The following is a 15,397-nucleotide window of genomic DNA, read 5'->3' on the forward strand; positions in this document are numbered from 1 at the left end:
ATTAGATCCATGAGATCCTTTTTAAGATAATCACTTTATTGTAGCTTTATATTCAGATCTCTTGACCTGTTTCCCAGTGTATACTGCCACAGGATTTTGTACAAAACTGTTTAAAATGGTGTCAGTAGAACAAGGGGATAAAAAATGGTCTCTATCCAATATTTAATACTAATTTCAAACAAGAACAGCAATTGCCAGTTGCTTATGAACTTGTGTACTAGTTAGGCTTAGACTATCTTTCAGCAATAAGCAGAAATGTATTATTTATTTATTTTACTAAAATGCCTTGACCTATGCCAGATTCAGGCTTTAGTTCTGCTGTAATACTGATATATTATTTTCTCTGTGTATTACTGCATATGATTTGTATAAAAATATACATACACCAGTATACACCACTAAATCATTAAAGGCAGGAATTAAAAAACGTTTTTTTCCGCATCAAAGTACTGTATTTACATCTTACTATAAGATTTGTACTTTTCTGTTTGAGAATCCCATTTCACATTTAGTTCCCATTTGCTGGTATAATAACCCCCACTCTTCTGGGAAGATGTTCCACTAGATTTTGGAGTGTGGTTGTGGAGATTTGTGCTCATTCAGACACAAGGATGTTAGTAAAGTCAGGTACTGATGTAGGGTCAGGAGGCCAATTTATTTAAAGTGTTTCAGTTCATCCCAAAGGTGTTAGGGTTCAGGTCAGAGCTCTATAGCAGGCCACTCAAGATATTCCAGTTGAACCCATGTAAACAATATCTTTATGGTGCTGGATTTGTACGCAGAGACATTGTCATGCTGAAACAGGTTTGGTTCTCCTAGTTGAAATAAAGGGAAAATTCAATGCTTCATCATCTAAAGAAATACAATTACTATACATTTGCTGCCGCCAACTTTGTGGTAACATTTTATGGAAGAATCACATATGGCTGAAAAAGTCTGGTGTCCCAATACCTTTGTCCGTATCTTGTACCTTTTTGTTTTAGCAGGATTTGTTTAGCTTTCCATCAATCTCTGTCTTTCTCACTGCTCATTGTTCTATATATCCTCTCCCTCAGCCACTTTGCTTTCCTGCATGGCTGTCAGTGGTAATTACTGGGAGTTTCAGGGTTATCTGCCAGAGAGCCTTGTCGAACCACTGGAACATTATTGAGCTGACATCTTTAGAACCCTTCAAAAGCACTTTGAATTGTAGGTTTGTGATTGTAATATCCCCCCCACCCCTCCCCAAGTCCCCCATGTCTGTATGCATGTCCTGCCATTATTCTCATCTAAATGGAGAATTTTTTTTTTTTTTTTTTTTTAAATACTGATTCTTGTCACTGGATAAGTCAATCTTTTTAAATTCACTGGGGAAATAAGGAGCCTTTTATATATGAGACCAATCCAAGCTTTTAACGCTAATACCAGTGCTTTTTACCAGTACCAGTGTTATTTTAAAAGGCAGCATGCTACATATAAGTATTTGGACCCAGAGAAACCCATCTGTTACTGTCTGAATCCAGACGCTGACTGTAGATCAAACTGAACTTGACTTGAACTTCAATTAACTCTAACCCTAGCTAAAGGTAATTAAACACAAGGTAATTTCTAGGGTAAGTCAGTAAGAAAACAAAAAAAAGGTATTATGACATCATAAGCTAATACTATTTATACAGAACTTACACCAAAATCTGACAGAAAAAATACTAGCATAGCATAGGGCTGATGGGAGGGACAGTGGACTCCACTGCAAGACCATTTACAAAGTGAACAAATAGAGACAAATGAGCCTAAAATCAATTGTTTCTATTTAAAGAAAAGCTTTAACTTAATTCGTGCTTGAGATGTAAAGGCCTTTAGATGAAAAAAAACCCTCAAAATTTGTCCAAATGTCCAAATTTCTCCATGTGAAAGGTTTTCATAGCACGCCCCACACATAAAATCCAACTTAAACACAGAGAAGCATATATAACACACATCTTCCTCAGTTGATCATGCCAAATGCATATTTTCCATAGAAAAGCTGTTTTGTACTTAAAAAAATGTCTGGAACCGAGAGCTTCTTCTGAAAAGCAGTCGTTATGTGCAACAAAATGCCGCAGTTTTTCAGTTCTTCGTTCTTGATAAATGTGTCTCTAAAACATGTCATCTTTGCTTTTCCCTTCTCGCTTTTTCTCGACACGTTTTCCTTATTTTATGCACAACTGTCATAATGCATACACTGAGAGAAATGTAAAAAAAATACAATCTTTTTTTTTTATAGATAAAGGAGAATCTATCAAATAATGAATGAAAATATATGAAGAATGGAGTGACTGCTTTAGCTTATGACGACAGTTCTAAAGTGCTTTCAGTGAAGTGCTGCGGAGGCTTTGCACCTCGTCTGAGTAGCTTCTTAAATTCAAATGTGTGCTGTCCTATTCTTAATGAAAGCCTGAGAGGTTGAAGTTTTTTGGGGTTTTTTTGTAGGCTGTGTGCTGCTGGGATGAATGGAGCTCTGAAGTTAGACGCTGTGACAAAGTTGAGGATTGAGGAAAGGAAGGGGGCGTGTTTGAGAACTTAATTTGGAACCCTGCCAGGCACCAACTGATATGATTATCAAAGTTTTGCCAGTGCAATTAGGTCAGCCAAGAACTTCAGGCGGAACAGCATATAGATACAAGTCATTGTTCGTGCTATAAGAATCCAGACTGTAGGAGTGCCCCCTGTGTTCCTGTGTTTTTTATTTTTTCAGCAAATGTTCATGCTGAGCCTTGTTCTTCATAAGATCCTGCTAATTGGGTGTTATTATTTTTGATCTGATCGCGTCCTATTTTTTTTCCCTTCGCGAGCTGATGCTGAAGTAGAAACTAATTGTGAGTGTTATCACTGGCAAACAAGAAAAGACAAACCGTCTTCGGCTGGACCGGGGAAACTGATGGAAGTGTGTGAAGTTTGTGCAGACAGCTGTTCTCAACACTGGCAGGCTTCTGGTGAGAGACAGGAGGAACAATTGAATAACGTGTAACAGGAAGACAGCTCAGGAGAACATTTAGAAAGCTCTACATATGTTTTAGCAGCACCTAGGGGTCTATGATAGTCGCTGATAATGTTGGTTACGCAGCCTCATTAAATACATTTACGGCTATAAGTGAACATATAAAATCCTTTCTAGCATAATTTGTTGCTGCTTTGTTGGGCTAAAACAGAGGTCTGACAGTAGGGCTGGGTTTTATATCACAGGTTGACGCTAATGAACTTGTTTGAATGCATTTTGTTTCTATAGCAACAACAACAACATTGTAAAAGCTGATCTGTATAAGTACAGTGTGTTGACAAATTGAAGTGATACAATATAAGATGAATGGATTTCCTGGCTATGTCCTGTATATTTGAAATAAAGGCCAATAGATTATCTAATAGACTATTTCAATTCTCTGTACTTGTCCAGTGAAATTGGAAAGGGCTGAAACTAAAAATCATCAAATCTCACTAAGTTTTGACGTAAACACTCCTGTTTTCATAGTTTTTACCATAAGACTGCTTGTAACCTGGTATACGAAATGCCTGCAAACATCTGGTGTGTTTCAAAATGCAACTGAAGATGCGACTAGCATATTGAGTTTCATGCATATATTCCAGTGCTGTAGGAAGTGGTTCATCCGAACTTCTTTATCCTGAGAAATGTAGGAGGTTAATATACGATGGCATCCAGGGAATTTTCAGAGAGAGTCAATATTATGTTAGCGGCGTTCAGAAACACAAGAGTCACCCCAATGAATGCTAAGTAGTTCGAGCTTCTTCGTTTTTATACCCTTCCATATTCCATGCTGCATATTAAAAAAAATATTATGTGCATTTTGAACCTAGTATTAAAGAGAACATTTTGGAGGTATGTTTCCTTAAGCCTATTAAATTCAATGTTATTTCCTTTACTTTTAATCTCGTGTACGTGGCTCAGGGAGGAGATGTATGCGTTTGAATTTGTTGACAGAGAATATTACCCGAGTCGAAAGCATTGACTCACAGATTAATGAGCCACCAATGATGGGCAGTGACATTTGTTATAATATTATCATTCACAGCATTTCAAAAGCCTGGACCGGATTGAGTCATTTCCTGCCAGACCTAAAACTGATGCAGAGCCCACGCACAAGCAAAATGTGTGGCAGCCTGGGAAAACCCTTCACATGTTCACGATTTGACCTTTTCTATTATGTATATAGTTTAAAAAAGTACAGACTTTCCTGAACTGCAATGAGATTCTCTTTTGTATGTAGCAACCATAGTTTTCAAGGATTTCATTTCGGGGACACTGCCTATAATTGTAACTAAAATCACCCAAAAGAAATGTGTACAATAAAATTTAGTTTCCTCGCGAACACGACTTCTTTTTCTTTTAAAAATCATTGTTTTTTCGTAGCATCATGGATTATTCGCTTTTACTTTGAACAGAGACTCAAACTGAAATAGCTTTGTGTCTGTCACTAATTGATAACTTACAGTACACACGGGTCCGGATCTAAACAATAAGCCTGCCTTATCTGCCTCCTTTTTTGCCAGGTTCTCCTTTGGGACACCCCTTTCTCTCATTGCAGAGATAAAGTCTATATTAACTTTATAACATAGTAACTTTATGATAGAGATTTTAATTACGATACAATTACGTCGTGAGAAAAATAGGTTTTTACATTGAGATCATGAGAATACTAAGTCGTGATAATCAGAAAACAACATCTGTTATGTCGGAATCACGAGAAAATTAAGTTGTGATCACGAGGAAAAAGGAAAGAAAAATATATTATAATGCATGGCCTTTTAGGACCTCCATCAGAAAGTGACCCATGAAGTAAAAGAATCTCGTGTCATCACATGTCAAGCTAGCATTCGAAAATATTTCATGCTTATTTCCGGCATTTCTGATCTTGTCATTATTCTTTTTATTATCTTCCCCAAATTTGTTAAGAACCAGTTGTCAGAGAAGGAGATGTGAGTGGACGCTGGCAAGGATACGGACAGATTATATGGGCAGGGTGTGTGACTGGATCCAGGGTTTCCTGGTGGTCTAGTGGTTAAGACGCAGCGCTCCCACCGCTGCGACCCGGGTTCGATTCCCAGTCAGGGAACCCCCCAACCACTCTCAGTGCCGGTCCCAAGCCCGGATAAATTGGGGAGGGTTGCGTTAGGAAGGGCATCCAGCGTAAAAACATGTTCCAAATCAAAACGTGAGGAGGACCGCTGTGGCGACTCCTAACGGGAGAAGCCGAAAGAAAGTGTGACTGGAAGGATCCAAATGCAGGATGCAACAGGGTATAGAAAAGGCAGTCTTTAATGGAGGGAGTGAGCAGAGTAAACAAAGTACAAATTGTGGGCAGAGCAAAAACACTGTCCAAAAAACAGCCCTCAATCTGAGAGCAGGCAACCAGAGCAATGCAGGGAGAGCCAAAATCCAAAAAACTATCTAAAGTTCAATAGAGAGGCAGATCAAAAAAACACAAACCAGTCTAGAGTCCAAGCCAGAGCAGGGTCAGGTTTATAATTTGGGAACAGGGATCAGGAGTCAGGGACCAGGACAGGCTCTCAGGGACTTAGAAAGCTGATGAGATAATCTGGCCCTGAGCTAAAGGTTTGTTGACCTTAAATACCAGGTGGCGCGGGAAAAACGGCAAGATGGCCACCGACCTGGAAACGCGCACAGCGAACCCGGATGTGCGCGCCTCGAAACCAAAAAGTCCTGACACCATTAGCTGTTTATAATTTGACTTGATGCTATGAATTGATGATTCGTCCACTGCAAACAATCCAAACTGATTATCTTCAAGCAACAGGTGAAGACCTCGTCCTGAAACAATTAAACTACCACTTTTCCCCGTTTGCTTTGTCTTTAATTTTAAAAAATAATAATAATCTTAAATTTGTAATCTAAAGAACCAGTGTTGATTTATTTATTCATAGAGACTCAAAGCACTTTTGTAAGTCACTCTGGATAAGAGCATCTGTTAAATGTAAATGTAAATGTAAATGCTGTGTTCTGTAGCAATCAGTATGTGTGGAAGTCACTCTTAGCTAGACTTGGTATTAGATTGACTGACTTTCTCACAGGACTACATTCAAAACATTTCTGCACCATGTATGATTTTGTAAGCTAGAGGTATATTATTATTTAAAATGATTTTGCCAAAGCAACTTCCAAAAGGTTCCAAAGCCTACTAATGAATGCACCAATTGCTACATTTTCCCTTCTTGAGTGCTTTTCCCGGAGACTTTAATGTACATTATTTAATTTTGATGTAATGTAAAGCTCTCTGGCTTTGTTGTTAGGGCATGTCTTAAACTTGTGCAGTGATTATTCTCAAGGTGATGGGAACAGCAGGATAGTATAGGTTCTCACTGCCTTCCACTTTTATGTTGCTTTATAAGCGGCTGCCTTTGATGGCCAACACTAGGTGTGTGCCCAGGAAAAGAACTGAGCCAGTACACACACAAACGCACACACACATGCTCCACTGGCCATGATTCCAATATCCCCCCAGTGAGAGGCTGGCAGCACACAGTAAATAACCTCTGTGCTCACCAAATCCCCTAGTATCAGTCTATATGCAGCCCTTATCTGATGGGTAAGTCTCGCAGAAGCCCCAAAGACACCAGCTAACACCGAAATCAAATAAAAAAAATGTTGTACTCATATTTCTTTACTTGATTACTGTCCCTTATTTCAAACAAATTTTAGGGCCCTGGCTGAAGGTGAAAGTAAATCAGTAAATTTCTAATTAGGAATAATTATTCATGGGAACCTTAGCAGAAAGGGCATAATCACGGTGTACTAATATCTTACCAATAAGCTTTACAGGTTATGCATGGAGATAGAAAGCAGTCCTGTTTCACGAGAAAAAAAAGATAATTGGTGTTAAATCTCGTGCCATATTTTCATCTGCATGTTTTAAAGTGCCGTGTGTATGATCATCCAAAGTGACCCTTCTCACATTGCTCATATCTCAGTATCTTGTAAGAGCCATGTTTCATATAAACCAGCAAGGGGGGTTGGGGGTGGGGTGGGGGGGTGAAATTCTGTCAAATTTCACAAAAAAAGCTTCAGGAAAGGTGCTCTGTGAATGGCATACAGCTGAGGGAATGTAGCAAGCCAGAAAGAGTAAACCCGTACACCTTATCTTACTCAAAGCTCAAGGCTTTTTACCTCACCAGCAGCAAGCACGTGAAGCGAGAAAATGGATTTTTCTTTTTTTTTGCCTCAGAGGTCTTTTCCTTTCCAAATAGGTTTATATGGACATTGTTTATTATTTGCTCTTGGGCGAATTAAATACCATTTACAAATCCTAAACCTGTCAGTATTTTAAAGCCGAGGCTCTGCGACCTATACAATAGTCATGAGTTTGTTGAAAGAGTCTACTGCATGAGGTTGCAAGCATGAACAAATTAGGTTCAGTCAGTATGTCAAAATCAGGTCCTGGAGGGCTACACACATATACCAATGTGTTTGTTTTTTTATTCATTACATTAAAATATAGTCAATGACAGCTTGGCTAATTAGCTGATGAGTTGAATATGATTTTTTTTTTTCTCCAGGGCCTGACAGCCCTGACTTAAGTTGCCTCATCTGTTTTTAATTATGTTGTCTTTGTTGACTTGCTTTTTGTAAAAAAAAAAAAAAAAAAAGTGTGGTTATACAGATGTGTGAAGAACTAAAAATCGTTGAGGCATGTGTTCATTATAATCAAGTACATAATCGATGCTGTTCATCATAATTAACAACAGTGTTACAGCATATCTTCTTTAAGATCTCCAGCATTAAGTGCTCTATTCCTCTTATACTGCAGCAATTTTCAGACTCTCTACATTTAAAGACATTCCGATCAATCAGAAACTAGAATTCAGCTGCAATATATATTGTATAGGAGTTTACTTCCCATCATACAAATGCAGACCTTTCTTTCTTTGAATACTGTAAATAAATTTCATTGTCACCTCAGAAATCAGAACAGTTTGCTTTAGTTAAAGTAGTTTACTGATAAAGTGCAGCTATTCAAGGCCATTACAATAATACGAGAAACACTGCTTCACACTTCTATCAGATATCATCTCTGATCTCGGTTATTTTCTTTACAAAGAGGAAGATATATAGCAACAATGCGCATTTCGTCGCTTTAACCTTGAAGATAAGGCAACGTAAGATTCAATTTGGAAATTTCAGACTGTAGAAGATCAAACAAGCTCTGGAAATAATAGCTAAGGAGGAGCAGGCTTCGAAAGAGTTCAAAATCTGTACACCTGAATAAAATCTGAGCAGACACTATAAATTGTGTCAGATAAGATTAGATGAAGATCTTCTTCATCTAATCTTTTGGCAGCTCCCGTTAGGGGTCTCCACAGCGGATCATTCTTCTCCATACCACCCTGTCCTCAACATCTGCCTCTTTTAAATCAACTACCTGTAAAAAAATTAAATGAGGACAATGATCGCAATGAAGAAGACGTTTATACCAGAGTAGCAGTCATAAAAAACATGAAGTACTTCCGGTTAATCAGAGTAAAAAAGAACACAAATTCTGATATTGTTCAAATGTAATCATGGTCTCGCATACCTTTTGGTTAGAGATGATCCTTGATGGCCTCTGCTGCTCCCAGACTGATGTTATGATGAAGATTAAGATTGATGAAAGGTTATTCACCTGAAATTCAGGTGAAATTCTACCTAGCCTTTTTTTAGCCAGATGAGCTCATTCTGATATACCATAAACCTTTTCATTGGCCTTCATCTTTTCCTTCTGCCTGGCAGCTCAATCCTCAGCTTTCTTCTACCGATAGACCCCATGCTCTAATCTCATCCTCAGGCAATTACCCTCATTAACAACTGAATTTAATTATATGCCCTGTTTCATATTTAGTATATATAAGTACTGTCACTCATCACTTCATCCTCAAATGTTACACACTATTGCTGCTGTATATTGTACAAAAGTAACTTCTTTATCTTATGTAATGCATAATACTGCTATTTGTACTACCATGCACTCTCACACTTCATGTACATTATTGATCTGTCATATACTCTGTATAGTGTGTTAAATAGTTTGTTCATATTGTCTTAAATAGTTTGGCTATTTTATGTCTGTACTTTTGAGAGTCACTAAAGCTGGAACCATATTCATTGTGTGTGTCAACACAATTGACCAGTAAACATGATTCTGATTCTGATTCTGTAAGATTAAGGCGACGTTCCATATATTTACCAATGATCCATCATTGAGTTTCAGTTATGATTAAAATCATTCTTTTCCACTAGTGAAATCCTACTGCACACGATCAATGTGCCTAACTTTGGTCTGCACTGTGCCATTTCAGGATCAAGTCTTTCTGTTCAGGGCAGACTGTCCTTGTCTGTACTCCACAGTCTGCACCTCACCTCGCCTGGCACACTGTTATCTTGGAGACATTCTGCTCTCAGGCCCATTGCACTCTCTGTGGCCACGTGTTGTTAACAGGTGTTGGCTCCCCCGGCTCCTTACATGCCCCAGCGCTAGCAACAAGTTATCTGTAGATTTCAAGAGCAGGTGTGCGACTCTGTCTCTCACAGCCAGTCTCACCAGACCAACTAATTACATTCCCCTCACCTATTCTGCTCAGCTCGTTTATACCACCACGGGCTGCCAGAGAGGACAGGTGGTGTGGAAATCCGGCTCTCAGGTTCGATTCGGCAGCGCGAGCTCATGTTTTACAGAGCGTAAAGCACTTACCAGTCAATCTGAGGAAAATGGGCTACAGATAGGTAAAGTGAAGGTGTATTATTTCAGCTGTCAACTGGCATCAAAACAAAAGAGCAGTGTTCAGCACATGAAATATACACAATTGGGTTGAACTTAGACAACATGAAACTTTCAACGCAAAGTGAACAGCTAAGAATGTACATCCACAGTCGAGAGCATAATGCTTGATTGTTCTTTTTCCCTGGGCTCTGCTGGCTTCTGTGCATTGTTCACAAAATTTTGCTGTATTATGCAACAAAAATACTTGGGTAATTATACTTTTGCCTAATTGTATTAATCATTGGTGGACAGTAACAAAGTAAATGTAATTCGTTACTGTACTTAAGTAGCCTTTTCACTTATGTGTGCTTTACTGGAGATTTTCCATTTAGGAAGACGTTTACTTTAAATTCACGACATTTCAAAAAATATCGTACTTGTTTACACTTTGCGAAATCAGTCGTTCCTTTTTATTTGAGTGGATAAAAACAACTGGTCAAACATGCAGCAATCCAACGATTGTTTGTATCTATTAGAACAGTTCAGCATCAGTTCATTTTGAGAGGAATAAATGATGGGAGAAAATTCTGATTCTAACTCGCCACAACACCCGCCAATTGTTTTTGAAGTAGTTGAAAAGAAGGCTCATGATCATTTTAATAGATATCAGTCAGTGTTTGAAGGCACATTTGAAGGCAAATACTTTTGTACTTTTACTCGAGTGAAGGTTTAAAGGGAGCACTTTTAAATGATTAATTACTTTTTTTATTGAAATTAAGTACAGTAATACTTCAGTATCCGTCGGCTGCAGAACTCGTCAAATTTGGTTCTCGTCCCGTTATGACAACTAAAAAATGTTCCTGCACTCGTCACATGCTCAGAAGTTGACACACCGACCCTCATCATAAAATGACGAATAGTGCCATAGAGTGCCCTCCAAAGCGTTTTGTGCTTTCTGTGCATTTTAAGTCCTGAATTGGTAAAAATGCCACCAAGGAGCCAGGAAAGGATAGCAATAAGGCTAAAAGGCAATTAAGTAGGGCCTCAATGAAAGTGAAAAGAAAGAGATCATAGCCAAGTATGAGTGCGGTATAAATGCGACTCGAATCGGTGATATGTATAAAATTCCGAGAGCAGCGATCTTGACAATGGTGAAAAATAATAAAGCAGCAAGTGTTTCTAAAGGTGTGAAATGTGTGACTAGTTAATGGCTATATACTTCGATCAGGCATAACATTATGACATTATAACATTATGGCCGGTGAAATGAATAACACTGATTATCTCTTCATCATGACACTGTTAGTGGGTGAGATATATTAGGCAGCAAATGAACATTTTGTCCAAGTTGATGTGTTAGAGGCAGAAAAATGGGCAAGTGCAAGGATTTGAGCGAGTTTGACCACTGTGATTTCTAGACAACTGGGTCAGAGCATCTCCTATACTGAAGCTCTTGTAGGGTGTTCCTGGTCAAATTGCTGGAGAAGTGTTTAACAGGTCAGAACTGTTTTGGCAGCAAAAAAGGGACCAACACAATATTAGGCAGGTGGTCATAATGTAATGCCGAATCAGTATAGACTGATATATTAAATGGGCAATGACGTTCACTTGAGTAAATATTTGGCCAGATACTTCCATTTTAACAACCAGGATTATTGTACCCTCAAGTACAATTGTCAGTGTTTTTCACACTTGTATGCATGTTGCATTATTTTTAAAGGTAAATTGGAAGAATTCATCCTTATTCCTGACAGCACAGACTCCCACAGAAGCATGTCTGATTGTTAAGAGCAATGTGCCCCCCGGGTGGTCCAGTCATATATCCCAGCCCCCTGGAGCCTGGTGCTAGTTTCGTGTCACATACTTCTGTGCCTCCACATCACTGTGTCTCTGCCAGTGAGCACAAGCGCTGTTCTGTGTTAGCGCTTGACTGCACAGGCAGTCCAGAAAAAGGTCAGGAACTAAGCTGGAGCTTGATCAGAAAATGATCACAGCTCTTAAGTCAGCAGAGAATGCCATACCCTCAATTGTCAATGTTGGCGATGGTCTGTTTGCCACCAAAGTAATATTTTCAGAACAAGCATCCAAATCAAGGATGAGCCTAACTACACAAGGAACAGATGGCAAGTCAAATACTTTTTTTTGTATCTCGTTCTCGTTTAAATCCCTGCACAGAGTGAAAAGTGGGAAAGAGAGCTTATGCATCACCTTGTCTTTTCACTTGAGCATCCTTCCTGACACCTTTTCTTTAAAAAGTTGGTTCGTTTCATCATTCCTTTGTTCAACCTTGCACCAAAAGTCTAATCCAGCTGTTTTTTCCTTCTTTTTTTTCTGTCTGCCAGCTGGGACCACATATATATTCGGGAAAGGAGGAGCTCTCATCACATACACGTGGGCACCGAATGAGCGGCCAAGCACCAGGGCGGACCGACTGGCCGTGGGCTTTAGCACTCAGTTGAAGGATGCCATCCTGGTGCAGGTGGAGAGCACGCAGGGCCTGGGAGACTTCCTTCAGCTACACATAGTAAGTACCGAGCTTTACTCCTGCATAAAGACTTTAGTGTAGTGTTGAAAGATTGATTCACCATAAAATGAAGGGAATTAGATGACCTGCTGCATGTGAAATCATATCTTTAGTTGATCAATTCAATACATTTTTATTTGTAGAGCAATAGACATTGTCTCTGCTTTACAAAGATAAAGCGGAAGTAAAAGAGTGTATACGTTTGTTCCTCTAATTGCAATTTTATCCCTAATGAGTGAGAAAGTGGCAAGTGTGGCAAGGAACAACTCTCTGCAATGATATGAGAAAGAAACCTTGATAGGAACCAGATTTAAACCCATCCTCATCTGGGTGGATTCCAGCATCCAGGATTGGGCAATTCCATCAATGTTGAGGTGTGCAGTAAATGCAACCTGTGGTCCTGAGCCTTTGAAGTAGACTGTTGATATTAATTACAATCCAAATCCATCATTAAATTGCTCAGTAATTTCATTGATCTTCAGGATGTTGATGTGGAACCAGATCCAAAGAGAGCAAAGGGACAGGAACACTGGTAGCTGGTAGCTCAGGAGCATATTTAACTCGACAGAGGCGAGAGATACAGTATTATCGCTCGCTGTCATTAGAATATGCGAAAAAAAAAAGTTTCATGTATGTTCAAAAGTAATGATAAACTTGTTTATTTGTATCATGTGGGAATTCTAATCCAAGCAATAAAGATGACATGACCCTTAGGACCTCTGAAATAAATGCAAATAAAGTGGGATAAAATCATTGCTTTCAGGCACTATAAAATCGCGACACTGCATCAAGGCCATATTCTGAGATTAAGCAGCGCAAATAAGTCCTGTCATTCGCCCCAGATAAGATGCAGTGATAGCACAGCTCAAAGCAAAGATTAGAAGTACTTAGTGAGAAGATTCATCTACATAAATGTGAAGAACCTGAAAACAGTAGCATGAAGGAATAAGCAGTGTTATTATTTAACCTGTTTATTTTACATAGAACTGTGATGGTGTGCTAGTATCGTGGAACGGTGGCTCTTTGCCTCTTCGGATTTTTCGCACAGATATTAGATTCTATTCATTTATTAATCAGAAATATTTATTTAATAAACGATATGATTGATTTATTGTCATTCTGCCAGTTGTGGACGAAGTACACAAACCATGTACTCAAGTAAAAATAGAGAAACAGTAGGTAAAATATGACTCCGGTAAAAGTAAAAGTGTTCCATTTAAATTTTCACTTGAATACAAGTGTTTGCCTTCAAATGTACTCAAATATCCAAAATACTTTGATTTATTATGGCTATAATGTTCCTATTATCATTTTTGTCACAAGACAAAGTTGCTTAATCAACTCAGTTTACGTAAAACACTCTCAGCACACTGATCTATTAATAAAATTATGTTAATGATTTAAACACTGATCTGTTCAAATGAGCCAAAAACCTTCTTTTCAACTACTTAAAAAAAATCTTGAAATTAGGGCCACGGGTGTTGTGAGTTCGAGTCAGGAGATTCTTCCATCATTTATTCCTCTCAAAATGTTAACTGTAAACTGATGCTGAACTGCATGTAAGTGTAAGTACATAGATACAACCAAGCGCCAATTATAACAAGTTCAAAGCAGAGCGTGCGCTTGAACCTGATTGGTGGATTCCTGACCAGTTAAGTTTTTATCCGCTCATAAATAAAAAGTAACAACTGATTTTGCAAAATGTAGATATTTGACTTTGAAATGTAATGAAGTTCATGAAAAGTCTCCCCAAATCAAAATACTTCGGTAAAGTACAGATACACGATAAAGCTAGCTTTTGACCTTAACTTCATTACTGTCCACCACTGCATTGTGCAAGTATTGAACCAATCAAAGATAATTTTAATTTAAAAACTTTCTTCAGATAAATGATAATTTTAGTCTGAAACCTAGACTTTTAAATTGGAAGCCTCTTCAGCAGTGCGGGAATAAACAGCCTGATAGCAGCTGCCTGGCCATATACAGAGCGGCGTTTGTTTTCAGACACTCCCCCACTGCTTGTTGTAGTCTTTAAACTCAACAAAAAGGTTCGTTCAACTGCGGAAAGCCTGGGTTTTGAGAAAGCTCTGTCAGAATGTGTGCAAAATGTCGTTCTGTTTGATGCCACTCTAACTCCCGAGTTTATTTCCAGCACTGAATTTTACGCCATCAAGCACCAATGATTTGGTGTGTATAATGTATGAGGTGCTGTTGTAAATAAAACGCAAGTGTATAAAGTTTATGGGGGAACATAAAAAGAAGGTTACAATGTGGTCCCCTCTTGCTTTTTTTCCCCACAGTACAGCTTTTAATGCAATCCATGTCCTTCATGCAGAATATTTGCTTTGCTTCAGAAATTAAAACAAAATAATTTACCTGGTCATAAGAACAACAGTGGCATAGATTCAACAGCACACACTATGGGGAAATAAAATCTTTAGGGTGTTCTACCTCCCAAGCAAGACTTTCACGTCCTGTCGTAGTATACCTGCAGTGTCTCGTCCCTCATGCTTTACCTGGTTTCAGTCTGATGATGCGTGGCGCCACTTTCTTGCCCACAGAGTCTGAGACCTGCAGGAAGGCGTGGGCTGATGAATGAGCTAGTGGCATCAGCAGACCAGCCGCTCTTACTGCCAGTAATGAGCAGCAGAGCAGAGTGGTTTTTGGTATTCCAGGGTGGCTGTGTATCGATCTTTGCTGAGACTCTGGCTTCCATCATCACATAGACATTTTGGAATGAGGGTGCCATGGGGGTTCCAGACCCCACTTGTCAGAGGGGGAGCTGATGGATTTATGGAGCTTTCTGATCTGTGTGGCAGAGTTTGTTCAGTATAAGCAGGTCTTGCGAGAGAGGAGCTGCAGCTGCAGGAGGGGTGTTGATCACACAATTCCAGCCCTGGTCCCAGAGTGCCCCCTGTGCTCAAGTGTTTTATGTTTCAGAAATAGCTGTCAGTTAACCTATTAGTTGAAAATCAGGTGTGTTGAGTACAGGGAAAACACTGCAGTCTGCAAGGCAGGGGTACCCAGGATCAGTGTTAGGAATAATGATGATGAATGGAATGAGATGTCGAGAACTTTTTGATTCAAAGCTTCGCCCTTATGAGAATCTCTGGAACATGACTTCAGCCCTAAAAAGGATTTATGAATGTGAAAT

The 15,397-nt window shown here is 39.0% G+C and overlaps 1 protein-coding gene across 11 annotated transcripts in view; it reads left to right on the forward strand.

The window, feature by feature from the left end:
• The window catches only part of nrxn2a (neurexin 2a), a 399,544-nt gene that overhangs the window by 345,215 nt on the left and 38,932 nt on the right, over positions 1-15,397 (forward strand). For all 11 annotated transcript variants that reach the window (XM_046867424.1, XM_046867425.1, XM_046867418.1 and 8 more), the window contains one exon: positions 12,062-12,243. In XM_046867424.1, coding sequence (XP_046723380.1) covers positions 12,062-12,243 — 182 coding nt within the window. The remainder of the gene's footprint in view (positions 1-12,061; positions 12,244-15,397) is intronic.

This window comes from Silurus meridionalis, chromosome 15 (assembly GCF_014805685.1).
Source record: "Silurus meridionalis isolate SWU-2019-XX chromosome 15, ASM1480568v1, whole genome shotgun sequence".
NCBI classification, from domain to species: Eukaryota; Metazoa; Chordata; class Actinopteri; order Siluriformes; family Siluridae; genus Silurus; species Silurus meridionalis.